The sequence below is a fragment of the Chaetodon auriga genome, chromosome 7, assembly GCF_051107435.1.
Source record: "Chaetodon auriga isolate fChaAug3 chromosome 7, fChaAug3.hap1, whole genome shotgun sequence".
Classification (NCBI taxonomy): Eukaryota; Metazoa; Chordata; class Actinopteri; order Chaetodontiformes; family Chaetodontidae; genus Chaetodon; species Chaetodon auriga.
This window is the reverse complement of record NC_135080.1, coordinates 19,043,737-19,071,250: the sequence shown is the minus strand read 5'-3', so window position 1 is coordinate 19,071,250 and position 27,514 is coordinate 19,043,737. Positions and strand designations below refer to the sequence as shown.

At 40.9% G+C, this 27,514-nt stretch overlaps 2 protein-coding genes across 3 annotated transcripts; one reads left to right on the top strand and one right to left on the bottom strand.

Annotated features, from left to right (window-relative positions):
- The first annotated feature begins 457 nt into the window (after positions 1 to 457).
- tbrg1 (transforming growth factor beta regulator 1) lies at positions 458 to 22,024 on the top strand. The gene is given in 31 exon segments (XM_076735058.1): positions 458 to 520; positions 830 to 955; positions 1,070 to 1,232; positions 1,417 to 1,524; positions 6,409 to 6,551; positions 6,771 to 6,900; positions 7,166 to 7,269; positions 9,089 to 9,138; positions 9,379 to 9,495; positions 9,609 to 9,736; positions 9,875 to 10,023; positions 10,179 to 10,304; positions 10,520 to 10,681; positions 10,820 to 11,006; positions 11,135 to 11,265; positions 11,376 to 11,541; positions 11,634 to 11,737; positions 14,199 to 14,226; positions 15,713 to 15,859; positions 16,379 to 16,424; positions 16,525 to 16,607; positions 16,759 to 16,795; positions 18,382 to 18,618; positions 18,711 to 18,781; positions 18,861 to 19,102; positions 19,207 to 19,343; positions 19,533 to 19,679; positions 19,865 to 19,962; positions 20,086 to 20,196; positions 20,590 to 20,735; positions 21,295 to 22,024. Coding segments are annotated over 31 exon segments (3,732 nt in total). The 5' UTR covers positions 458 to 498; the 3' UTR covers positions 21,381 to 22,024.
- siae (sialic acid acetylesterase) lies at positions 21,925 to 26,534 on the bottom strand. 2 transcript variants are annotated; one of them, XM_076735059.1, is made up of 9 exons: positions 26,355 to 26,534; positions 25,912 to 26,076; positions 25,242 to 25,396; positions 24,823 to 24,961; positions 24,394 to 24,562; positions 24,002 to 24,221; positions 23,604 to 23,758; positions 22,665 to 22,851; positions 21,925 to 22,514 (listed from the first exon to the last, which is right to left on the bottom strand). In XM_076735059.1, exons 1-9 carry the CDS (start codon positions 26,464 to 26,466, stop codon positions 22,248 to 22,250), a joined length of 1,569 nt encoding a protein of 522 aa, XP_076591174.1. In that variant the 5' UTR covers positions 26,467 to 26,534; the 3' UTR covers positions 21,925 to 22,247. The 2 variants fall into 2 exon arrangements, with proteins under 2 accessions (XP_076591174.1, XP_076591175.1); XM_076735060.1 differs by having other exon boundaries at positions 22,376 to 22,514; positions 22,635 to 22,851; positions 26,355 to 26,506.
- Between the last annotated feature and the right edge of the window lie 980 nt (positions 26,535 to 27,514).

Below are 27,514 nucleotides of genomic sequence, written 5' to 3'. Positions count from 1 at the left end.
TTTGACAAAGTGCCAAGTTCACCATAGATGCTTGAACTTATGTAATACTGTCTGAAACACCCTAATCCAGTTCTTTGCGAGTTCTCTTTGAGGCATGTCTGCAGGATGAGACGTAGAACAAATGTATAATTTAAGAGTGAGTAAGAAAGGCAGCTATTCTCATCTTTTTACGTAAGATTAAATCCACAAAAGACTGTATAATCAAATAGTATGTGTTTTATTATGTAAGGACTTATGGGAGCTACTGTTCTTCAATAAGTAACACAAGTTCCTGTGCTATCAACAATTTCAACCAGACTGACGAGATTTATTTTTATGTCATGTGTCTTTATGTTAACCAGTAACTTGACATGTACTCACTGCTGTTGCAGCATTGGCAGGTACACCAGAGATTTGCCTCGCAACACTGTGGACTCTCTGGTTGAGTCAGCTTTCAGTGTTTGGGCCAGAGCCAGCAGTCTGACGTTTGTCAGGTCACACACCCGCAGCGCTGACATCATGGTGGAGTTTGTGACCAGTGGTGGGTTTGTCTTCTTGTTTCCCTCAGGACGGAGATGGTCAATATTTGGAAATGAACTGAACAGCAACAATATAATTCTCACTGATATATTGCTTATTATGTAAAACACAATCTCATGGATATACGCTCGGGGAGCTTCAGTAGTAATTTAACTGCTAACCAAGGCAGTGTCATCATACACTGGCTGTTCAACTGGACAGACTCATTTAGATGAGGTGAACGGAGGCCTGTAATTTTTCTCTTGGCTTGAAAGAAAATGGTTTTCTCTGTGGTTTCTATTTCATGTTTGGCCTGGATTATATTATGAAGAACATGGTGACTTGTATCCATTTGATGGGCCCAGAGGCACACTGGCTCATGCTTTTGGTCCAGGATTGGGCATCGGAGGGGACACACACTTTGACGACGACGAACACTGGACAGCAGGAGAAACAGGTGCTGATCTGGATCCCACTGCCACTCCACACTCGTGATCCAGAGGGATCTCAATAGATATCTACAAAAAGATGATGCCATTCATTTGGATGCATTTTCTTTGTCCTGTTGCAGGGTTTAATCTCTTGGTTGTAGCTGCACATGAATTCGGCCATGCTTTGGGCATGAAGCACTCCAGAAACCCAGAGTCACTGATGTATCCGAACTACAGATCTTCTCGTCCAGCCAACCTATTAGCTGCAGAAGATGTAGCAAATATCAACGCACTTTACAGTAAATTTCTATCTATTTCAAATGAATTTACTGGAATGGAAGTACAGTGACATTGATAGGGTATTGTTGCATTTTTGAGGATTTTGTGGAATCTGATCCTTAAGTGTGCGCTGATGTGTGTCAGGTCCAGTCAGAGCTCGTCCGAACTACTTTTCGCGGTACAGCTGGAGCCCTCAGTATAACCCCTGGGCATCAGGATCGCTGTTCCCCCGACCCATGCAGAACAAATGTGATCCAGACATGACCTTTGACGCAGTGTCCACTCTTGGGGATGCCACCTTCTTTTTCAGAGAACAGTATGTTGATAATGTTTCTTCCACCCCTGGTTGCATTAAGAGACCTTGATTACAATTTCATCCTACAGTAATTGGTGATTAATGTCTTGACCTAACTGGTAATGTTTTTTCTCACAAGATATCTCTGGATCAAACATAATGAGCAATATGACATCAAGGAAGGTCCCATCACCAACTTTATGCCTAAGATTGAAACCAGCATTGATGCTGCCTTCTGGGTGCCTCGCAGATCCACCGCTTATCTCATTCATGGTAACTGTCTTTAATGATGCAGATCAACTGCAACAGAGCTTTTCTTGATCTCACTGCATTCTTACAATTTTGATCTCATCCCTGTTTCTTTTTTTTTTCTTTTTTAAATCCACTGATTTTTCCTATGTTTTAACAGAATCCATGTTCTGGACAGTGAAAGGCTCTCTCATAAAGGGAAAGCGACGAGCACTCAGCCACTTTGGGTTTCCAGCCTGGGTCCAGGACGTTGATGCAGCAGTGCACATAGTGAAAACAGGACGCACACTCTTCTTTATGCATGACATTTACTGGAGGTGAGGCAACATAAATCCGCTTTAGACTCAAATCAGAGTGTGCTCATTGAGAGGACCATTCCTACTTTCCCACAGAACATTTTACTCTGCTGATTTCAATTGTTTGAGGCTATTTTAAAACAATTAGCAAACAATTTAAGCTGTGCAGATATGAGAATACACACGTTTCAAACTCTAGAATACCTTTTTTTCAGCAACACACATATTCACATTAACTAGTTGCTTATTGGCAAACATATTAGAAGCTCTCAATTAGTCATTATAAAGCACTTATTTATGCCTTATTCTGAGCTTATAGTGGGTAAAATGAGGTTATTTGGATGGTGATTTATGTACAAGAGCTTCCTTCCTTAGAATAGATAAGCATTAGTTAGTTGGTTATTCAGGGAAAACTTAATTAGAACTTATAGGGAGCCAATATGCCACTAACATCCACGCTAATAAGAAACTAACTAAAGCTGAATGTAAGTACCTGAATACAGAGTGCTACTTTTTTTCTTTATGAGGAGAGAAATTGAAGTCCAATGTCACACATTAGCAAAAGTGACAACAGATTTCTGTATGCGTGCACTACAGACTGAATTAAATCAAATTATACTGTACTGTTTTTAGCCTAAATGAACAAACCAAAAATGAAAGTGTAGAGCCGTACCAGAGGCAAATCACAAAGTACTGGTAGATAGGGACTTTCACATTAAAAAAGTTGACTCAGACCTGAGTGAAGGATTTCGTTTGTCACTCGGACCTCACACAGCGAGCAAAGGGCTCAGTTTGGATTCTGAGGTTTGATGACGTGACTATACTAGTAGCAGCCATGTACAAATGTTTTGTCTCAGCTTTGAAAGAAGATCCGGTGATCATGAGTCATAACAAACATTGTTTATATCATGCCTTTCTCAGTTACAATGAAAACCGAAGGGTTATGGATTTCGGTTACCCAAAGTACATCAGCGAGGACTTTCCTGGAGTCAACACAACAATAAATGCTGCAGTTCATAAAGAGGGTGAGCCAGTCTAATTATTATTACTCACTGTGATGTATGTTTTGCAAGTCATACTGTTATTAGTAGCACAGGAATGCGAATATAAATGCAACATCAGCTGGGTGGCGTGATGTTTTTACAGAGCACGGGGTTCCCTCTATGATTTAAACCGAATAATTTTCCCTCTTTGCCACTTGAAGACTTTCGTGTGATATGCTGTCATTTCAAAAAGTAGATATTCAAGTTCAGAGAGATGCACATCATCATCATCATCATCATCATCATCATCACCAGCAGCAGCAATATCACAAACAGCAAAACATTCTCACCAACATAAAGGTTAAATACATGAATCACCTTGCTGATTTTTCTCATTTCAGGTTTCATCTACTTCTTTGTCGGACCAGAGGTCTACAAATACGACTACACCCAGAAACATGTTGTCGAGGTTGAGAAAGCAAATTCTTGGCTTGGATGTTGAAATACTGTAAATCCATGAACATGCAACAAGGAAATTACGTGTAAACCTTGATTAAATCAAACCACAAGAGGAAAAAACTAAACACTGTGCTTCACTTCACTTTTAAGTGGATTCTTATTTATCAGTCATCATATTTTGTCAGAATAAAGAATGACTTAAATCTAATAATGTGTGTGGTTTTTATATGTACCTCACAGTACAATGCTCCCAGCAGTAGCTTTGGTTTATTTCATTTAAATCTTTTCAGATCTTTTTGTGGTGCAGACTGGGGTTAAATTAGGTTTGCTTCACTTATGTCTGCAGGTTTTGACTTGACTGAATAGAATCTACAATACTTAAAAAAAAAACAAACATTGGTTTCTATGCAACAAAACACACTCCTCACGCACGCGTTTGACCATTACAGACAGAAAGCCCAGACATATATGCAGCCGTTTCATTGGGAGGTTTTAACCACAAAACCTCCAGAAAAGTGGGCCAGGTAGACCCAGCTGTAACCACCAGGACTGTGTGCTTTCGGGCCATGTGATTTCCCAACAATCCCGAGAATATCCCCATATAAAACGTGAAGCCTGGTGGAAATGCGCATTGTTCTGGCTGTGGTTCCCCGTTTTGGGCTCTGTGATGTGCATGAGCATGTGGAGCTGGTGGAGACTGTTTAAAGTGATGTATTTACACTTTATATTATCCACAGATATCCCATTAGAAATGTTTGCACTAATACATATTAAATGCAGAATTTTTAATGTGAAACTATTCCAAACTATAACCAAGTCATGTTTTGTAATATGCTTTTACTCAGAAAGTTAATATTGGGTGTTTATGATTTTAATTGGCATAATTCAGATGTTCTCTTTTCTATATTACAAATAACTACTGATATTGATTGAGCTGAATCATTATCGCACTATTTTTTCCACATTACAAGTGTGATGCCATTTTTTTTGTTTTATGCACGTCATCGGATTTCAGCTAAAAGAAGAATATGCAAAGCAACCAGAACACATAGTTTTAAGGGTTGATTAAGCTCGACATTACTGAACGGACAGAGAAAATACAAATAAAGCGTCCCTCCAACCATCCACTTCTCAATCACATCAAAATCATTTTCCACCTTGTCTCCCTCTTTTGACATACTCTACATTCAATAAGCAGGCTCAATGAGGGATAGTCCTGACACTTTACAGGAATCACCTCATCTATGTCCTTCATGAATCATTGAAAAGAGAGAAATCTCCCCCAGTTGAAAAACACTTTTATAATGGTAATTTGGAGGAAAAGGATTTGTATAGAGATAGATTACATCATAAAATCCTAGACCTGATAGAGGATATGTTGCTGCAGCTGCAGCTGTGGAGCTGGCTGCTCCCACCCCCTCATGCTTGAGCCCATCTTTAGCACTGGCATGCACGATTGCCGAATACACCCCAGACATGAACAGAGAGGATATGGAAATGTCCTTTTGATGAGCCCTGAAGATGTGGAGTGATGCAGCATCACTGAGGTTCATCAAAGTCAACCATGGCAAAGCTGATATAATCTTCTCCTTTGCCCGCAGAAGTAAATCTGAAAACTACTTCTGAACAGTTACTCTGTTGGTTAAGATAGGCTCAAAATGGAAATCCTGCTGAGTAATTAGTGTAAAAGAGACACAAAAGCACATTGGATTCTTTATTAATCCTGGCTAATTCATATTGTGAAGAAGTGTCTTTTCTGCTGCAGCTCATGGAGATTTCTTTCCCTTTGATGGCTCATGCTGTTCAGCCTGAGGAGGAGAAGTGCACTTTGATGAAGATGACACACGGATGGCAGGGAGGCGAGGTTTGTCAGTCAAAACATGTTGAAAAGCAACATTATTTGGACAGCAAATTAAGGAGATTGTCAAAACAGTGTAACCATTGTTCTTCATACTGCTTGTTTAGGTTAATCGAGGTCTTTTGCAAAGTTAAAGCATACCAAAAAGAAACAGTATTTTTACTCAAGCACTGTAGCTGTGTATGTGCAGCTTGCAGGTACTTGTAGTACATTTTAGTATTTCAATGTTATAACACATTTTAGAGGCAATTTAATTCACAGTTTAAGTGACTTTGTGCATGAAGATTATACACAGAAACATCAACTTCAAATCATCTTAAACCTAAAGTTTGGTGCATTGTTATAATATTAAACTACTAAAAAGTATGTAAAGTAGTTAAAGTGACCTCAATCCCAACACCTACTTACATCTTATGTTACTTGCTTGAGCATTGCTGGAAACATATGGGATAATGTAAGTACACAACTCAACAACTCAACAAACCCTAACCCAACATAGATCAAGTCGTTTTCAAACACTTTAACACAGATATGTTACATATTATGCGTTTAAATAAAGGATCCAAATACTTGTGTGAACAATGTCAATTCTCAAATACAACTGGCAGCAAACAGGTGTTGCGCCGCTCTTTGTAACTTTAGATATGTTGCACTTCAGGCCACGCCCCAATCAGTGTCATTGGTGCAGGTGTCACACCTGCTGTGACATCATCACACAGGCCTGGCCAAGAGTGCAATATTTCTCAAAGTTTTCAATGGGACTGTTTGTCAGTTTACCCGTCAAATGCTCTGTTGCTGTATTTCAGGTCCTCACTGGGTTTGACTCCCTCAAAAGACTCCTCTGCTATCATGTACTCCACTTACAGGTATCAGAGCAGCACAGAGTACTCTCTGTCCAAAGCTGATGTGCTTGGGATCCGAACACTATACAGTGAGAGGCAAATTAAAACTGGCTGTTTTTGGAATTGAGACTGTTTTTCTTTGAAAAACGGGGAAAATATTTGTTCAATTATGACTTCAAAAGAGGTTCAATATGTCTGAGTCTCCTTATTGTGTCTAGGCACATGTGGATGTGAACAATGCAAACAACTTATTAAAATCGCCTGAGAGCGGACGGCAGCAGCACATATTTACCGAGCATCAGTTCACATGTTGATGCCGCTCATGACATCCCTGCCAAAGGCGTGGCGTACATATTCACTGGTAGAGTAATGGGCAGTCTGCAAAGCATCACTTAGGCCTTGTCAGCATGACAAGGCTGGATTTCCAGTAGGAGAACACAATGTTGCGCCCAAATTACAGCCTTGTGCAACTTAAGTGTTGCAGTTCATGCAAGAGGCTCATTGAGTTTGGCAGAGCTTGTGGTATGTTGCTGTTTTTCACAGTGTCCTAAAACGCAGTGACACGGCTGTGTTTTTCCAGGTCATAAGTACTAGGTGCTTCAGCAGCTTAAGATGAGAAGTCATGCTCTCTCCATCTATGAGTACAGCTTCTCCTCCAGGGTCAAGCAGGTTGACGCTGCTGTATGTGTCACGTGGGAGGTTTATTACAGGTAACTTTATGTATATATATTTTTTTGCATGAAAAAAAGACATGAACGTTGTCAACAGGAAAGCATGCCCATCAAAAATAGATACATGATCAATATCTACAAATATTTCCTGTTCAAAGATAGTGAATCAGTTTGTACGATTATTGAAATATTAGAAAACACTGTCTGCAACCAAAAAGCAAACTCATTCTTTATTTATAAATCTAACAGGATGAACATTATTCATAAAGATGTCCGTTTACTGGCTTTAATGATCCAGTCTCAGGTGTGATGAGCACAGGAGAGGGATGGACCCCGTCTTCCCCAGACTCATCCAAACAGGCTGGCCTTGAATCCTGAGGTGACCCCACGCTGCCTTTCAGTTACATGGTTTAAAAAAAAAAAAGAAAAACCCTTTGTTTAACAGGGACCTGAGCAGCAGGACACAAATAGAATTCAACTGGAATAGAAGTTGTAATTTCTTGTTTTTACCGTGTTTAGGTGGCAGACGGATTGGGTTAACCGCACTGGACACACTTTTATACTGAAAACGCCATTTGCACCAGTTTTAGATCAAGGTGTTACTCACGCAGAAATGTTCTGTTTACAGCTAAACGCTGTTGTTCACATTTCATCTCATTTGTTCTGAAACAACATGAGGAGATAACACACTTTCTGTATGATGGTGTGTTGGCAGGTAGCATCTTCCTCCTCAGTGGGGCAAAGTCCTACTGGTATGACTTCAGACAAAACCCGCTGGGATTTGGATGCATTACAATAGTGGGTGAGTTACTGCATACACATCATTTAAACAGTTAAGCAGAACTGTGAAATGAGAAATGACAGAAAGGAAAGGTAATAGTAGTTACACTGGGATAATAATCCTGCAACATTGTGTATAAACTGATACAGTTTGATTTTTTTGGTTCATGTGTGTACCTGTATTTTACGTTTTAATAAGTAATTAACATGTCAGCAGCAGTTCAGTAATGTAGCTGGTTCCAGTGGATCTCATTTTAATTGAGACATATACTATTGGGTCACTTAAGCTATTGTTTAACAATGCCTTGTCTTTTAGAGGCTCATTATAGCTTTTGAAAATCTAAATTTGCAAAGTCACCAAAAACTGCTGCTCTCAAACAAATTCAGCACAATAAAACTACAACATGTCAGCTGAAATGTAATGAAGTAGGACAGAGAATATCATGAAAATACTCAAAGTGCGAGAACTTCAGAATTGTATTAAAACAAGTAGAGCACTTAAGTAAGTCACCAACCTTCCACACAGATATATAAGCAGACAGGTAGGTGCAGATAAAACCTGTCTGCCTACTGAGTTGTAACATGAACTTTTAAGCCCCTGTATGGTTGAATTCTGTGCAAGGCAACATTAACGTCCCCAAATGGTGGTAAGAGGTAGTTCCAACCTCAATCAGTGGATTTCAGTGCTTTGAGATAACCTCGTGTGTCATATGCTGACTGCCCCACATTGTGCTCATGTTTACCCACCAACCTGAACTGTAGTCATTGTACATACAGGGTTATCAAAAAGTACAAGGGAGCACTGAAAACAACAAAATGTAGGCAAGTGCGTCTTTTTCTTGACAGAGAAGTTATTTTGTTGATATGGCTGGCTGACTGGTGGCAGTTTTGTATTTTCTTCATGTCTAAATTTCTCACTTGGGAGGAGTGTTTGAGCTTGTAGGTGTATGTTCCTGTTGTTTTTCCACCAAACACCACAATTCAAAATCGGCAAATGAAGCAAATCAGTCTCATGTAATTGGGATGCTCTTCACTATTGCAGCTCAGTATATGATTTTAGCTAAGAAAATGCATCTATCGGACAGTAAATCATAAAGGTGGGAAGAAACAGTTTAAGAGGCGCATGACAGCATCTCAGTAAATCCAGCACAACACACAATTAAACTGCTTCACAAATGTTTCATCATATGTGTTAAACGGATCCTATCATCTCCTCCCACTGTGTTATCAGAGGGGCCACTATTTACTCCCCTTCCCCCCGGTTCAGGGGCTCAACGTTTGTTGGGATACACAACAGAACACTATGTACTCTTACTCAGGTTTTATCAGACCGTCAAGGCTGTCTTCATAAGAGGAGACTGGATGGAAAGAAGAAAACATTTGAACAAGATGTCTCTGGCTGATTTTTGGATAGTGCTGTTGGCCTGTTTAGCCATGTGTCATGCAGCACCGACCGTTGCTCCAACAGTTTCACCAGAGGAAGAGGACCTGGCTGAGGTAATGCAGCAAATTAGTCTGCAGAAATATTAGCAACTGGGAGACGTCTAAACGACCTTGGTGAATACATCTCACATTTAAAGCCACTCTAGTGATTAGGGAGATCAGAGGTGAGACAGGCTGCAAAATGAGTGAAGTCTTTAAATTCAGATTGTGTCAACAGGAAATAAGCTCAGTCATAGTCAGAATTAATAAAATATGAATCACTTGAAAAAGTCCTCTGTCTTCTGCTGGTATCAGGGATACCTTTCTCAGTTCTACGCTGATGTTGGGATGAGAAACTCCACAGTGAGAAGCCTCAACAAGAACTCCTTCAGCCAGGATCTAGAAGCAATGCAGGCTTTCTTTGGTCTGGAGGTAATTTCAATGAATGAAAGATTTTTACTTTCTTTTGATCAAAGAAATTATGACTATGGCTAATAACTTCAACACTGACGAATCTCTACCTCATATCATCATGTGACCACCAGGTGACTGGTGTCCTGAATAACGAGACCGTTGAGGTGATGAAGGCACCTCGGTGCGGTGTGTCAGACATCAGCAGATATGGACACTTCCCTGGGAAACCCAAATGGCAGAAAAAGCTGATCACATACAGGTAACTGGAAGTTACATGCTACAGGAGCCTGTTAAAATTGTCAATACCTTGATCATGCAATTGGATATGCTGTTGTTGAATATATAACCTGAAAGACAATGGTGATGATGACAACAACCTAGTGTATGATTTGAGCAGGATCACCCGCTATACTCCAGATCTGACCCAGCGTCAGGTGGACACAACCATTGCTCGGGCCTTCCAGCTCTACAGCGACGTCATCCCGCTGAACTTTAAACAGGTCTACAGAGGCACTGCGGACATCATGATCCTCTTCAAGGGTGGATGTGAGTGTGGATAAAACGAGCGGTTTTCTTCTTCATTCATACATAGTTACATCAGTGACGATCGCTGATGTTGACAAGAATCCTTTTCTCTGCGTGCAATTATAGATTTACACTCTGAAGCTTAAGATTATATTATCTCCTTTTTCACATTGCAGATCACGGGGACTTTTACCCTTTTGATGGGGCGGGGGGAGTCTTGGCTCATGCTAACTCTCCTGGACAAGGCCAGGGAGGGGATACACACTTTGATGATGATGAAACCTGGACTCTTACCCAAAGAGGTAAATAAACTCAGTTCAATGGGCAAGACATGTGTAATCTGTGCAGTTCCCTATAGAAGATTAGTTCAGAAAAAGAGCTGAAAACTGTGTAAAGAAAACATAAAGCCTATTTATATTCAGCATTGCTGACAAAAATAAATAGTTTTGTGAAAAAAACAAATGTATTGTATAAAAAATTTCATATATCTGACTATGATTGCAATTGTTGTGGTAAGGTGTGAATCTGCTGCTGGTGGCAGCCCATGAATTTGGCCACGCTCTGGGTCTGGATCACTCCAGGGACAGGCGAGCGCTCATGTTCCCCACTTATCAATATGTCAACACAAACGGATACAGGTTGCCAGATGATGACAGGCGTGGGGTTCAAGCACTTTATGGTGAGCACAAACATCAGATTCCATATAATGATTCACATTAATGTCAGATTAAATTACGGTGAGACAATCTTCCATTAAATATGTGATGTAAATATATGATAAATAATAACAATAATAACTAGCCAATACGCCTTTCAGGCAGCCGCACACCAGTGCCCACAACCGCACCAAAACCTAAACCAGATCCTGAACCAGAGCCAGAGGACCCAACAGAGGATCCAAACCCAGACCCTCTGCCCAACCCCAGAGATGAGCAGTGCAGCCGCGAGCTGGTGTTTGATGCTGCAACCTCCATCAAAGGAGACCTGTACTTCTTCAAAAATGGGTAAATTTTTGAATATGTGATGATCATCCTGTTTTTTTTGTTTTTTTTTGGGGGGGGGGCATTCATTAAATTATATATTATATAAATTATATATTATTCATTATATTTCAATTTAAAATCCTTTTTAGATACTACTGGAGGAAGAGTTCAAGATTGCGAGGAATCCGTTTGATTAAAGTGAGCACAAAATGGCCACGAATCCACTCCGTCGATGCTGCTTTTGAAGTCCCATACAAGGACGTGGTGTATCTTTTTGAAGGTAATGATCACAGAGTTTTGTTTGAATGTTGACTATACTCGATCTATTGTGTACTGTGAAGCTACACAGCCTCCACATGATTTAATGACCTCCAACTGTTCCTCTATAAGGTCGCCAATACTGGGGCATCAGGGCTCATGCAACGACAATAATTTCAGGCTATCCAAAGTCTATCACCAACCTTGGACTCCCCTCTTCAGTCACTAAGGTGGATGCAGCCGTCTATGTGCAATCTACTGGAAAAACACTCATTTTTGTTAATAACCAGTATTGGAGGTGAGGCTTCATTTTATTATTAAAATGGCATGTGCGTGTTGGATCCATGAGATATTCATTGGGTATAAATGCCTTTTTTTCCTCTCTTGCAGTTATGATGAAGGCAAAAACAAAATGGACTTTGGGTACCCACGAGCCATCACTTGGGATTTCCCTGGCATAGGCTCCAGAGTAGATGCAGCCTTTGAGAATTACGGTGAGAAATGCTATTCAATTAACTCATTTAACCCATTTCATACAAATCAAGGGCTACCTTTTGTTAGAAAGACAAAAAAATGGTTATCATCACAAACAGTATCTTTATATTAACAGAATAGTCTGACAGTTTGGTTGACCTGCTTTCTTGCTGAGAGTTAAATGAGAAAATTGCAACCACAGTCACGTCTGTTCATTAGAAATGAAGCTGGAAGCAGGGAAACGGCGAGCCTAACTCTGTCGAAGTCATAAGGAGGTTATGTGGTAGCCTATTTCCTTAAATTGCTCCTTTAGCAATTGCTAAAATGACCATGTGTAATGTGAACTGTCTCGTAGTGACAAGCCCACAGAGAATTTTTGCCCTGTGAAGTGTTTAAGTGTATTTTCAATCACTGTTTTATGATGCACAACTTTACTGTTTTAGCTCACCACCACCATTAACCTAGTTTCCAGCAACAGGCAGCTGTTTTCAGTCAAAAGCTCAGAAAAACCCACCGTGCACTATGATCAGCACCAAACGGCAGACAGACGCAGTTAACGATTAGCTGGTGAACATAGTGGAGCATTTAACAGCTTGAGAAGGTTTTGGGGTGGAGAGCAAAAACAGACCTAAAGGGGAGTGAACGTTGGACTTACAGCAGTCAGGTGTTCAGAAACACGACAGTAAATGAATGATAATGTCGATCTTTTAATCTGTAAAAAGCAACAGTTTGCTGACATGTATACCTTTTTATAAGAACTTTATGAGATGACTGTAATCTAAGTTGTTTTTAATATAATAAGTCAATGTTGTGTTTCCAAATAATCAGTTAATACTGCCATAAGTCAAATCACACTCTAATTTGAAGTGACTCTTCTCTCCCACAGGATATCTGTATTTCTCATCTGGCCCCAGACAGAGTGAGTACTACCTGCCATACAAGAGAGTGATGCGTGTCCTGCTCAACTACGGCTGGCTCAACTGTTACTGAAAACTCTTTACCCATGACGCATCCGTCAATGTCCAAGATGTACCTGTTAGCATGCATATCATGAAAAACAATTACATGAGTAACAGTAACATGTATTGTTGTGATGTGGGGAAAAGTTCTCAGAGATAGATGTTGTTTTGTAGTCTATGTGCAGCTGTTCATGTTAAACAAATGACAGTAAAACTGAGCAGAGGTCAGTGAGTTATAATCAGTCAATCAATTCTGTAAATAACCTTTGACCCATTTTAAAATGTTTGCGTGTTTTTGTTTGGAAATAGCGAAGGAATGTACTGATAATCAATGCATTTGCTCAGATATGGTTACTCAATTTCATTGATGCTAAATTGAACAATTATGGGTGTAAAAAGAGGGGTTAAAAGTTATCCCCTGGACACATCAAAGTGTTACAAATAAATGTGAAATGGAGTCATGCAAAAGCTCCCCTGCAATTTCTTTATCCACTCAAGCCATAGGAGGATCCAGCTTGCAGAATCTTCTTATTTGCAACTACAATAAAGAAAAATAGCAAAAAATTTAAGCTGTGTCTGGTGATATAAAATACTTCTGTATTTTGCTTGGATGCTGCATTTTTAGAATCACGACCACAGGGCATGTTAGGTCAACTTGAGCCACATAAGAGGAGATTCAATAAAGAGAACTGAGTCACTACATGAACATGGGTAAATTAAGGATTTTATAGTTTAGTGTTGGAGGTGTGAACGCAGTACAATCCTGGTTGAGGCACAAAGCAAAGAAAGAAGGTGACCAACATGCAACATGCAGTGTGAGCCTTAAAGAGTTGGTTCATACAAATTACAGCAACATATATTTTCTCCCTTACCTCTGATGGGATCCAGTCAGAAAATTTAGTTATATTTGCTCAAGTTTTCACATCTATCACTGAAACGTCTTCTTCTACCTGAATACAATGGAGGCGAACAAGACTGTGACTAGTGTCATCTTCATGTCATTACAAAACAGCTAAATCTTTTCCAGACACAGTGCATCCATACTGCCAATAATCGCCAGAACACGCTGTCAGCATTTGCTATTTGACCTATTACCCTCACATTGAGGTCTGTGGGGACAGTGCATCTGGAAAAAAATGTAGCTGCTGAATTTTTCAAATATAGTCGTACAATTCTTTGAGCACCACAAAGTAAATTCCATTCACCTCCACTATATTTGGAAGGAGACAGAAATTTTTGAAACATGTACGCTATCTCAAAACCTCAGCAGTTAAAGCCAACACTATCTGCACGACCATTTACCACAAGGGGTAAGTGACAAAATTCTTTTTTGTAATTTGGGTGAACCACCCATTTAATTAGTGATTTTTGGCTGTCTTAGGAGTGATAAGAAGTAACTGCTCAAATCAGATTTAAAGAAAAAACTAACCCTTTTATTGCTAGCTACCATGACAGAATGACAGAAAATAGGCAGTAATTCTAGTGTGATTTAGTTTGCAGACGTTTATTTCTCAGCGCGCAGCAAATGAGCTCAGTTTGACCTCGTTTCTGTCACTCACCCTTAAATTTTAAGGACTTTTGTTCCACTATGGGACTGTCCTTTTTGCTTTTACTTGTAATCTGTGTGTTGTTCTCTGGACATAAAACAACCACACAAACATTTAGGTCTGTACCACATGATAGGTCATTTTGCAATGATGAATGGTGAGGGAAGATAGCATTTGGAAGCATTGCAGGTGCCAGAAAGAGGAAAAACTAATGAAAGAGAATGTGCATTTTAGAGTTATTTTGGCCATAAAGAGAGTTTTTCCAGACAATCAAGTTATAAACAGCTTCTCCCTAATCCCTTAATTACTGAAGTGTATGGAGGCCAACTATGGCAGGAACCCCTGGCAGGTATCTGAAGAGGAGGGAGCCAATTACTACCAATGACTGAGATAAGTTACATTTTGCTTAAAAAAGAACATTAAAAGAGTGATTAAAGAACAATGTAGATGTTTTGTGCACTTAAATTTGTTGTATCACACACAAATGCTTCTCTAAAATGCAATTTATAGATTTAGATTATGGGCATTTTTCACTGATGTGAAGACATATTTCATGGGTTCACGGTATTTTAGTCTGCTACATTAAAATATTAATAAGAAAATGTCACAAATGCTTGGTAAATGTCAAATAAGTGATTTTGTTATCTATGAGCTTAGGTAAAGGTCAACATAAAGATTTTAGTTTATGAAATTATGTTCAGAAATTATGAAGAAAATATAGCCTATAGTTTAACCTGAGCATCATTTCACAAACTCAAAAATCTTATTGACCTTTATTTGAGACGTGTTTAACGTCAAAGTGTCATTCACGTTTAAGAGCCCCGTCTCAAACTCCCTGCTGTGTCCATAAATATAAGTGTGAAACGGATATTTTTCACTGTTCTTATTGCACGTGCGTCACATCATTTCACCTATTCCACAAACTCTTCCACGCGAACTAACCCGGATATCCGGTGAAAGTGTTCTTAGTAATACTGTCCGGTGTAAGCCACGTCCTCTATCTCCTTTAGTGATAAACCTAGACTGTTTTCCCGTTGATGCTCGCGCTTTGAACCATATGACTGTGATTTGTTTTAGTTTTATTTTTTGTTTACAGCTCTACAGTATTGCTTTATCGCTCCGGAGGCTGTTGCTAGGTGGTTAATGTTAGCATGTAGCCGCACTGTCTGTATGTAAACATTGCGATGTGGACGACTGAAGGTTCCGGGTGATGCACGGAAACAAACAGTGCGGAGCACGAACTGAAAGAAGTGGGTTTGCTGGTTTGCTGCAGCTTTATTAAGGTGTGTGTGTGTGCGCGTTTGCTTGCTTTTAGCTGGACGTTACTCTTGTGCATTATGTTATTAACAGCTGTGAGTAATTAGCAAGTTTTAGCTAACTACACCATAGCACAACATGCCGATATCTGTGTGTTCCTTGTCTACAGTCTCAATGTTGCTGACGTTATTGTAGCTCATAACGACTGTTTTGCTAATGTTTCTGTCTAAAGGACCCCGTCTCCTATGGAGTCACTCAACACGTTTGAATCTGAGATGGAGGCCGATGGACAGGGGAACTACTCTCTTTTTCCTGCTCTGGACAGCATTGCAAGTCTGTCTGGGACCGCGGAAACTCTGGAGAGGTTGTTAAAAATAATGTCGTTACTGCATCATACTCTAGAAAGTGTGCACTCACAGCTTATATACATAAAACTGTCTAAGATTCAATGCATCCGTTTAGATAGCAGGGTGTGATTGATACAGATACGAGCATCCCATCCATGTAGATGTGCCCAAATGAAAAGCTGTTGTCAGTTTTGTGCTCACATGGAATCAAATCAGAATGCAGCTCAAATTTAATACCATAGTATTAAGAGTGATACCACTACAAAACAACAGCGGAGCATTGCTTTGTCATTCTGGACTCTGTCATTTATGCTTTTCTTTTGTTGGCTGAGTCACATCATCCCGTATTAAATGACAGACACAGTCTCTGCCACGTTGCATTTGCCAACATTCTTAGCTTCCTGGTGCAGTTTGACTACTTACTTAAATATGGAGGCATATGTGCTCTAAACATTTAAGATTTAATGAATAATGGTTTTCAAAGTATCAGTAAATTAAATAATGCTAAACTGGATGATGCTCAACATCTCTCTTTGCAGCGAACCACCTAGTGAAATTGCAGAGAAGCCAAACCTCACATGGCTTGATGCTGCGCAGGTATCTGCCTTATGTTCTTCCTATTTTGGTGTTATTAATAACATTTACCGTTTATCAACAGTTTTTTTTATGTTTGGTAATTCTCCTTTTTCTCTTATAGATTGTGTTGGAAGAAGCTGGACGTCCCATGCACATAAAGGAGATTAAACAGAGGATCATCGACAGGGGACTTGTTCAATCCAAGTACAGCAAACCTCTCTGTTGACTTCACATCTTTTTGCACATGTGCTCACACTCTCAGCCACAGTGGGGGATGGCTTTTAATGTCCACTGAAGCCTAATGTTTGTTTTAGTTTCTGCTGTTCAGACTCTTCTTATCTTGTCTCCTTGTCAGTGCAAAGTCAAGCCTGGAGGCCGTCATGTATCGTGAGGTAAGGAGGATGTTTGACACTCAGTCTGACAGCATCCTCTGCTGTTGAGCGTAATGACCTGCACCCCCATTTAGCATTGAGTTCAGTTGATGCGGTACATGCAGTCATCTGTATTTCTGTTGCTACTTTTGCTTTCTCCATGTTTTTCCATCTTGCTTCTTTGACTTTGTTTCACATTTTTTAAAAGAGGCAGACACTTCTTGGCTGTAATCAGAACAAAGGATGCTCTGTGTTCAGAAGCCTTGAACCTGCTGTATCTAATAATGGTGGAATTTATCTAAATTAACCCCCCCCCCCCCATCTTTTGGCAAACAAATTTGGCTTTTCCAGCCCCCACGCATTGGCCTCAGTCTCGCATTATGTTTCAGACACAAAAAGGCAGCAGGAGATTCAAGAGGATTGAGAACAGAAACGGAGTCTTTGCACTGCTGGTGAGTTATGTGGGACACTAATATCAATTTCACATAAAACCTGAATATGTGACGGGATACTGAAAATGCATTTGAGCAGACTATTGGTCTGGATATTAAGGGGCTGCTGTCCACACAACATCTAGCTCCAGAACTACAGTTGGACATACATCGTTGCCTGGTGTAATACAGTCATGTAGGCACAAGTTATTTATGTTGAAAATTACATTTCAAGATCGTTAAAGTGGTAGAGCTTTTTGCAGTGCTGTCTGGCAAACTGATAATCTGGTGTAATGTCATAGGATATCTCCCATTTATTTTCTTACTTTAGAAAAAAGATAATGCAAGGATCCAGAAGAGCAGAATTTAAAAACAGACCTAGAAGCTGTAAGTAGGGCTGCTCGGTAATAATATAATAAATACAAAGAGTTATTTAAAATATGATGTGTATGTGAACTACAGCTGAACTAAACCGCAGCTTGATTGAGAGAGAGTGTGCTTTTATGAAGGGGCTTTAAAGAAAAAGGGCCGTGTTGGATTTATAACACGAGACAAAATGAGAGCATCATTGCGAAACGGAATGTGGCACAATAATCGTTTTATCTTCATTATCTTGTTTTCATAATTGTTGGAAGCCAAATTCGTAATTGAAAATATAATTTGATTAATCACCAAGCCCGATCCATAACTCACTATTAATCTCTAATCATAGTTACAGCACTCAGCACACACAGTGCTAATAAGCCCTTAGAATAACTGCTATAGTACCAGTGCAGTGGTGTCAGACCTGTGTTAAACATTCAGCAGCTTGATCTTGGAGCCATGTTGGACACCTCATTTTGACTAATGCATACTGATGGCACAGAGAGACTTATTTCCTAAATCTGTGTTTCACCGTGAAAAGGTACTGAGCCGGGAATCCCCCCCACAGATAAATTCAGAGCACAAATCATTTCCTTAGTTTTGAAGATCTGTGCACATTTTGTTCTCAATAACTTTCATCCTTTGTCATACAGCAGTTTAAGTGTAAGCTCCATCAGCGTTCATTCTGTCGTCTACCTTTTAGTTTGTACTCTCATCCATGATCCTGAAGGCAGCACAGACATTAGCCTCAGGTACTCCTGGTTCATATGAACAGATCTCTGTCCTTCTCTTCCCCCTCTGTTTGATTCATAGACTGATGAGGAGCGGCAGCAGGCCCTGCAGGCCTTCACTGCCCAGTCTTTCCTGGGCTCTCCGCAGCAGAATACCATCTCCAGCTCTGGCTCAGGTGCCTCGGCACCCGCCTTCCCATCCCCCACCAGCTCCTCAGAGCATAAAACCAAAATGAAGAGAGGTTCACGGAAAAACCAGAACGAAAAGTACCGACTCAAGTACCTTAGACTGCGCAAGACTGCCCGTGCCATGATATTTGTGAGCAGACTATCAATCCTTGAAAAGCTTGCTGTAGATTTTCTTTCATGCATGTGTGGTACGATGATGTAAAGAGTGATTTTCACCCCCAGGAGAATGCAGCTCTCTGTGATGAAGTGGCCCACTTAGAAGAGAAGTTTCTGAGAGCCAAGGAGGAACGGAGGTGAGGTGTTCAAACATTGCTATTAGCCAACTGGTGTGATTCACGATTCATTCACATTCATATTACTTCTCATTTCCAGGTTTTTGCTGAAGTCACTGCTGCAGTACCAGTCTTTGTCAGAGGGGGAGATACTGCCCACACCGAGCTCAAGCTCTCATCCACCTGTGCCGCCTGTGGCATTGACCTCAGGTCCTGCAGGGGCTTCAGGCCTGTCTGGAGGGCACAGCCTGGCATCAGTGGTGTCCACGGGGGAAGACGGACCTCTTAAAAAACCAAAGAAGGAAAGGAAAGAGCGAGGCAGGGAAAATGGAAAGGAGGAATGTGAGTGTGGTGTATTCATGCAGATGCATATTGAAAATGACGGACAATTAGTTTACTTTCAAGGCCGTTGACCCATTATTTTATCTCCCCCCTTGTTTGTTCAGTTCCAAAGAAGATGTCTAAGAAGAGAAAGCTGGCAGACGGGTCTCGGAAGCTGGTGCAGCCCATCCCTCTGGACTCATCCGGTCGTCCCGTCTTCCCCATTGTCCTGGGAGGTTTAACGGTCTACAGTCTGGGAGAGGTCGGTCTGGCTTCACTCCCATGCTACAGCTGTATTATTACCACGCTCATTTAAATTATGAATCACACATGCTCCTGCCTTTCAGTCATCAAATGGTGGTTGAGTGAATAAATATTAAGTCTGTATCACAACAACATGTGATAGAATGAAAGCCTCTCCAAACGCCTTTTACCTTTTTCTGCTTTCCAGATCATCACAGACAGGATGTTGTTCCATGATGAGTGTGCCATCTACCCAGTGGGCTTCTGCAGCACCAGAGTCTTTGCCAGCATGAAAAACCCCGACCAGCAGTGCCTCTACACCTGCCAAATCAAGGACGGGGGAACAGGTCCACAGGTGCACACATCAAGTCAGATTTGCCAATTTTAATTAAAAAAGAATGAATTAAAGATGGACAAACGTGAACACAACAGAGCTTTAGTGATGAAGATGTGTTTTGTTCAGCGTCAAATGGCAGGAATGAAATTAAATGGTTTTGAATAAACTTAATTGACACATACAATCGAATTTTGTTCCCCAAGTTTGAGATTGTGCCTGAAGAAGATCCTCAGAACGCCATCGTGGCCTCCTCTGCCCTGACGTGCCACTCCAATCTACTGAAGGCCATCGCATCTGTCAGGTACCAAAGTCCACAATATGTTCAAGACAAATTCAGACTCAAAAAGCTCAGCCGGCTTAATGTCATCACTTTGTACTCATGCAAAAATCAACATGCACTTCTTTCAACCTGTCCTCCTCGTAGCTCCAAGTCTGTGGCGCCCATTGTGCCGTCAGGAGCGGACTTCTTTGGCTTCTCCCACCCCACCATCCAGAATCTCATCCAGAGCTGTCCTGGAGCCCGCAAATGTAGCAAGTAAGTTCACCGTCCGCAGTAACAACTGCAGCATGCACTTCACATGTTTTGTGCAGATGTTGCAGATTGTCATTAAGAATGAGATGAGATTTGTTTTCATGTTTTTACAACATTTGAAACTTCTTGACTGTAGTTGGGAAAGCAGAGGACTTATTGTGCTCAGTAATGGTTGGACTGTTCTGTGTCTGAATCTGCAATATCAAATCATTTAACACTTAGCTTAGGAGGAAAATATTAACGAGTAAAAACAAGACTTTGGCAGGTCATAGAAATATGCTCACTTACTGGAGCTGAAAAAAAGAACGATAATAATCAAACAGTTCTGCAGTTGATTGAATTTCCCTTTTTAAATATGCATCAAATTACGGGGCTTTTTTGAACTTTGTTTTTTAGCTACCGATGGATCCGTTTTGAGGTGTGTCGCCCTGGTGATGGACAGATTCCTCATAGCCTATCAGAGGACGACGCCTCAGTCAATTTTGAGGCCTACCAGAGACACCAAGGCTTTGATGAGAGCATCAAGACGGAGCACATTACAGGTTGCTGAAAGTTCTCTTTTCCATGCCGGCAGTGTCTTCAGCTCTGCTCTCATGTTTATTACCTCCATCATGTTTTGGTTATGCCTCTTTAATTTGCAGGACCTTAATTATTGCATGCACTGTGCGAGCAAACACCTCACAAATAACATAGCATCAAAGCTGGTGTGTCAAACATAAAAGCAACCGGGTGAGAATAACTTTGTGGGGAAACAAGTGAAAACTGTGCCTTCCTCAACAACTGCTGTCAAAAAGTGCGAGCAAAGCAGTGAAGCTGCTCCAGAGGAACCGCTCAGTTATACTTTTCTCTGCTGGAGTGTGTCAGTGAACCTCCTCACCCCAGCAGCTGCTCCTCCAGGCCTCCGCTGTAAATAACATAAATGTAAGTGGCTAGTAAAAGTGCACTCCCTTCCAGAAGTCATACTGTGTAAGTATAAGGATTGCAAAGCAAAAGTACGGCCAGCGTTTCACGGTGCGCTTCCGTTTTTGTTATCTGTTGTGTTTCCAGCCCTGTCAGTGGCTCTTCTTCTTCTTTACTGTTTATGCTTCTGTCGTTGCTCAGGACAGACACCGTCTCCCAGCTCCTCCCATCAGCACCACCTGACCTCCCCAACCATGAAGCCCTCTACCTCATATTACAGCTCCTGATGCTGAAAGCGCCGCAGAAATCAAGCCAACACGGTCTCAGTGCTTGTAAACTCTCATTCTTATTTACAAGGCTTGTTTTTTTACCCTCCTTGCCTTCCTGGTTCAATAATAATAAGTCATCTTCTAGCAAGTCCCAGGCAGCATTAGTGGGGATGTGTTTTAAGGTTATTATGCTTTCCCCTTATACAAATTTTGGTACATGGCTAACATTTCTTTCCAGGGGAAACAACAATATGTCACATGTGATTAATCAGTAATTTCATCTCATTTCCATCTGTTTTACTTCGAAGTAAAAGCATTGCCTTTGAATAGAACACACCCTCATAAGCCTTGTTGCTGATATGTCATTTATTCGTCACAAAGACTCATTTCTGTTGTAAACTTCAAAATCCAGTGTTTTGTTACAATAAAAACATGTTTGTCATGCTTTTCTACATTCAGGCAGTCCAGCAATTATTGGCAGTGGCTGTAAGAGCATAGATTGTATACAGAATAAACAATATAACCAAATGTTACTGTATACCTTTATACTGTTAGTGTCACACTGACTAGTAGGCTTTATGTAATTCTTAATACCAAAATTGATTGGTTCGTGTTAACCAGAACAATGCGAAGTCAGACATTCAGATAAAAAAAGAAAAGCACCCTGCACTCTGAGGTTTTATGGCTAAATACTTTGATCCTTTACATCTGTGAAAAACAGACAGCTACATACAGCTCATCATTTTTTAAGTGTCATCCATTGTCTTTCTGAACTTGCGAGCTGGTAAATCTGTCTACAGATCTGTCCACTCAGCTCACCCAGCTTGACCCAAAGGAACACAAGGCACATGCTTTTTATTACTTCAGCCTCTCACAGTTTCCGGGTCAGTAACTTTTCCAAATGTTTCCTGTTGCTGGGTAGCGGTTGATGATAAAAGGAGGCGCAGGTAAAATTCCGCTCGCACTGTAGATAGGACAGGCTCTGAAGCTGCAAGGCCAGTCTCTCCATGCATACCGGAGGGCAGTTACTTCATCAGTAGGCGAGCACAAGTTGGCAGCTATCTGGACGGTGGTTGGGCCCCACTGCATGATGGGAACTGCTACCCAGCGAGACATAGGCCCACATGGAGCCTGAATCATGGAGCAACAGATCTTGATAAAAGGAAAATCACAGTTTTTAGCAAGAAATTATTCTGTTTATCATCAGCCCAAACATCCACTACATCTATTATTAAACCTCTAACAGAGCCAGCGGGTGAATCTGGGACGTACCTCGACTGACTATGCTGCTGCCAGCCTCACCTCAAAGATGTCCTTAGACGGCGTGACGGAGACCGTCTGGTCATAGGTAATGTTGACATACATCGGACCGGACAGGATTTGGTTGGGGAAAGGTCCAAGGAAGGGCACGTCCTTCTCATCATAAGCCACTGCCCTCGCCCCCAATGTCAGCCTGTAGGCTACGTCCTGCTTGTCTCTGGGATGGATCCTGAAACAAAAATAAAATCACATATCATCTGAAAAAACATCACGGATGGACCAGTTGGGAAGACCAGATAGGGAGGCTGAAAGTCAATACAGTAAAGCAGGACACATAATCGCATTTAATAAAGATGAAAAATAGCTGAAAGCCGTTTCCCTGCTGCTCTTTCAGTTTTCGGTGCGTTAGGAAATTCTGTCTGTGTGAGAATTACGCCAAGGAATTATTGTGTCTTGGCAGCACATAGGGGGCAAGTCCATGAAAAGTTTTATAGATGTTTATAAGGATCTTAAAATCCATCCACGGACTAACTGCATGCCAAAGCAGAAACATTTGAACAGGTGTGATATGAGCTCCACGCTCCAATTAAAACTCTCGCAGCAGCATTTTTTCTAAATATACTAAACAGTGAAATCAGGTCAAAGCTGCCATGGCTGTTAAAAACAGCACTGACCTTCTGCACCACAACTCTCAAATGAAGTTAGCTTTACACAGAGTTGTTAAACAAATCTATATGAAGTGGTTGCACAGCAGTGATCTGAATGCTTCTTTTACACAGCGTTTATGGCTAATGTTATGTCCACCCAACATACCTGGATGTCAGACACAGTCACTGTCAGCGGGGTAATTGAAGGATCAAGTGATGCAGACTTTCTTCATAATCCCTGCACGTCCTGATGCGGTACCATTTGTTAATCTCACATCGGTACTGTATGAGCCAAGTGGAATGATTTCACATGCGTTTTCAACACGATCCTTACGTGCCATAGGGCGAGGTTTCATCCGGTAAATCCAAAGCCACGGCCATGAAGGTTTTCTGCATGCGGGGGTTCGGGACAAAGCCAGTGTCTGCTGTCTGGTGCCAGCGGATGTTCGGAAAGCCGTCATCTGTGGAGCCCTTTTTGTAGGTGGACAGCTGCAAGTGTAGAGAAGTCATTGGTTACATCTACAGTGTTGCAAGTAATGTAGCTATAGTGTATTTTACATACAAACTGGCAAAGTAGCAGCACCAATGGCTGATTGCCACAGTCTCTTCTTTGATAGCACCACCAGGGGGCGACACAGTCAGACATTTTTAGAATTACACTTGTAGTGTTTTTAAAAAGTTCGCTTTAAGACCTGCATTACTCCTAAATTAAACACAACAATACCAACAAACCTGGACAAATCCAAAGGGAAAGTCGTGAGCCGTCTGCCCCCCTGAGCCATGGTGAAACGCCGTCCTCCAGTCATCGATCATAGCAGGGAAGGAGCAGTTGTACTTCTCTTGATGATAATCTGCATTTGCCTCGCCTTGGTACCAGATGGCTCCTTTGATGGTCATGTTGAGCAGCGGGTGGATCATCGCATTCCACAAGACAGAATTTCTGTCTTTAGGGCTGCGGTGTTGTAGCAACAGTGCAGTTAGTGCAAGCTAACTTTTCTTGGTTATTACACAGGAGAACTGAGAGCGTGAGAAAAGCTCTTCAGCTGCACGAGAACTGTTTGGTAATATGAGCTGTCCATTATCAGGCTGCAGGTTAGCTGGACTGTGTTTCATCATATCTTTACCTGACGTTACTTAGCTCTAGTCTGCACTGCTGCAGGGCTCTTGAAGACGACCAGGCTTCGACAGGTGTGCCTCCCCAGCAGGACTCCACCAGTCCTATGGGGTACTTCAGGTTCTCGTACATGTAACGTCCAAAGAGCCAGCACACTGCAGAGAACTCTGCCACATCTCCTAGAAATACATCTGCCTGTTAATTTGTCATAACCATTGATGTTTTATTTTATTATATGCACAGCACTACAATGTAATGTGCTATACCCACAATGAAACAGCAGCTTGGATACAGGAACATATGCAATGTATGCACGTTTCTATTACACGCATCATTTATAACTGGCTCAGTTGCAGTTCAATACCCCAAAACCAAAACCTTTAGCTGCAAACAAGTCTTTAAATAATTCTATGAATAAATAAATAAATCCTTGACTTACTGGCTGTGGGCACAGACCAGGGAAGTTCCACTTGAATCAAATCAATCAGCTCAGTTTCACTCAGGTTCAAGGCTGCCATAAACGTCCTCACATGAGGATACTTTGCGGCGAGGGCCAGCTCCTCTGATGCATTGAAAATCTATTGGAGGATGAATAAATGAATATATAAAGAAGAGAGTTCATTTAACAATTAAATATGAATAATACATACATACCAAATACAACAGTCTTTGTGTGTAGAATGCTTCCTGCCATAAATGTATTTTTGTACAACCTTTGTGCAACCAGGTGTTGTGAGTCATCTCTCTGACACCAGCGCCGTCCTTTAAAACCAAGTCTGTTGCACCAAACTGGAAGTTAAGTCAGTTTAATTGATACAAAAACACAAGATTCCCTGGGGTTCACCTGGCTCGACCTACCTGAGATGTTTTAAAGTACATGTTGCTCTGCCCTCCACACAGCCAGACATCTCCAAACAGCACATCTGTCAGGGTGGCTCTGCTGCTCTGAGCAGCTGCTGTCACATTGTAGGGACCACCGGCTTCAACGGGGTCAAGCATGACTCGCCAGATACCTGCGAAAAGTCAAAAACAGTCATTGATAATGGACTGTAAACAAAATAAAGTGATCAGATGCATAATTGAAAGCTTCTACCATTTGGACTAAGGACTGAGGGATACAGATTTGGGCAAGTTTGTGATATTGGACTATAAATAAAATTGACCTCATGTTAACTGTTTACTTTAGGAGCTGCACATAGATTGAGGACATGCTATATTTTAGACACAGTAAAAGCATTAAAAAAAATCAAATGTGCTGTGGTGTCACTGAAACATGTAATGCGGAAACATAATACAAAAACTATAGTCCATATCAAAAAGGTTGAGAATCTAATTCTGAAGCTTCCTCTTCCTCCGGCCACATCCTTTCTGTTCACACTGTTATTACCCAACAACAGCTCTGATGCAAAAATGGGGTGCGTGCCTTATCCGCCCCTGTCAGGATCACTCCGTTTGGCCTCTGCCTCCATTCAGTACCCTGCGGATGTCAGCATAAACTTCCCAGCTGACAACAACCAGCTGTACTCACCTTTTGTCACAGTGACCACCAGTGAGGTTTTCTGTTTTATTGGTCCTGACAAGGAGACGTTGACCTGAGCACCATCAGGGCCGTAGCCCCACAGCACAGCTCTCTCCGGAGACCTCTGCAGCACCATGTGGTCTCCATAGTAGGAGGCAAAGCGCAGGTTCCCATCTACACACACAGACAATGTTTCTCTTTGCATAGTGATGTTATATAATGCAAGGTTACTTTAGAAGTGCTATAAAGTAGCTATTAATCAGTGTAATAAAGCACAAAATATATAATGAGATATAGTTCAGACATGTAGATGCAGGAGTGGGCACAAGCAGAACTGGCCTTTGATGTCTGCTTTAAAACATCACGTCAAAGCAGGATAATAGATCAGCTTTGACTCCATAACAGCACATTCCACTTACATACTGACACACATCTCGGCAGACTGTACTCACCACAGCTGTAAAAAGAAGCTAAAAGTATGAAAACAACACACAGTGTTACTGCCATGACAAGAAGACAACACACGTTGATGAAAAGCTGCTGAGCTCTGTCAGGCACAGTCATGACAGCTCGTGCCCTGATTGAGGACAGGCAGGAGGCTCACAAACAGCTGAGACCTTCACGGTTTCTGCGAGAAGTCGCGTTAAAAAGGAAACGAGAGTTTGAATCGTTGTTCTGACGTCACCCAGAAGCTCACATGACTGCGACCTTCAAAATAAAAGCATGCACGTCTCTAGCCATCTAACCCAACAGTTGAAACATCTTATTGATTATATGGAAAACACACACAAGCAACTTTTGTCAAGCATTTGAATTAAAATGTATATTATATACATTAGGTATATCTTAGGAAATTGGGTATTAGGTATATTAGGTAAACATAGTCTGTGTGAACATACAGTGTATTTCATTTATTAGCAGTGGTGGAAGAACTACTCAGATCGTTTACTTGAGCAGTAGAAATACCACTGTGTAGAAATACTCTGCATTATAAAAATAATGCTTTCATTATTTTATTTAAAAAAAAACTATATATATATATCATTACAATATAAAAGTAACAAATTCAAGGCATTCATTATGCAAAAAGATCCATTTCAGAATAATGTATATTATGTTATTGGATTCTAATCACTGATAGATTAATGCACGTATCACTTCTGTGCCGAAACACACAGTGGGTCTCATTTTAATCACTTTATGATGTTTACTGCTGTGTATCTTTATCTTATCATATTTTATTTGTTGATGATAGCTAATAATCTGAATCTATAACAAAATTTATCAAAAAAAAAAAAAGTAGTGAAGTGAAAAGTCCTCAAAAGTATACATTATGTACAATACTTGCCACTGGTAATTAGTGACTCTAATTGTTAAAAGCAGTTTCAGCGGGATGGGCTGGGGACAAAATCCACTGTCTTCATTCTGTGCAAAAATGAATTAAAAAGTTCAAAAACGTACAAAATATCCTCTTTGTTTTATTCTCCTAATCTGCAACTCAGCAACGAACCATAGTCCAGGAAAACCAAAATACGGGACATTTTGCACTAAAAACATTGTAACTGTGAAGGAGCAGTTATGCTGTGGTCCTGCTTGCTTCTCACACAGGCAA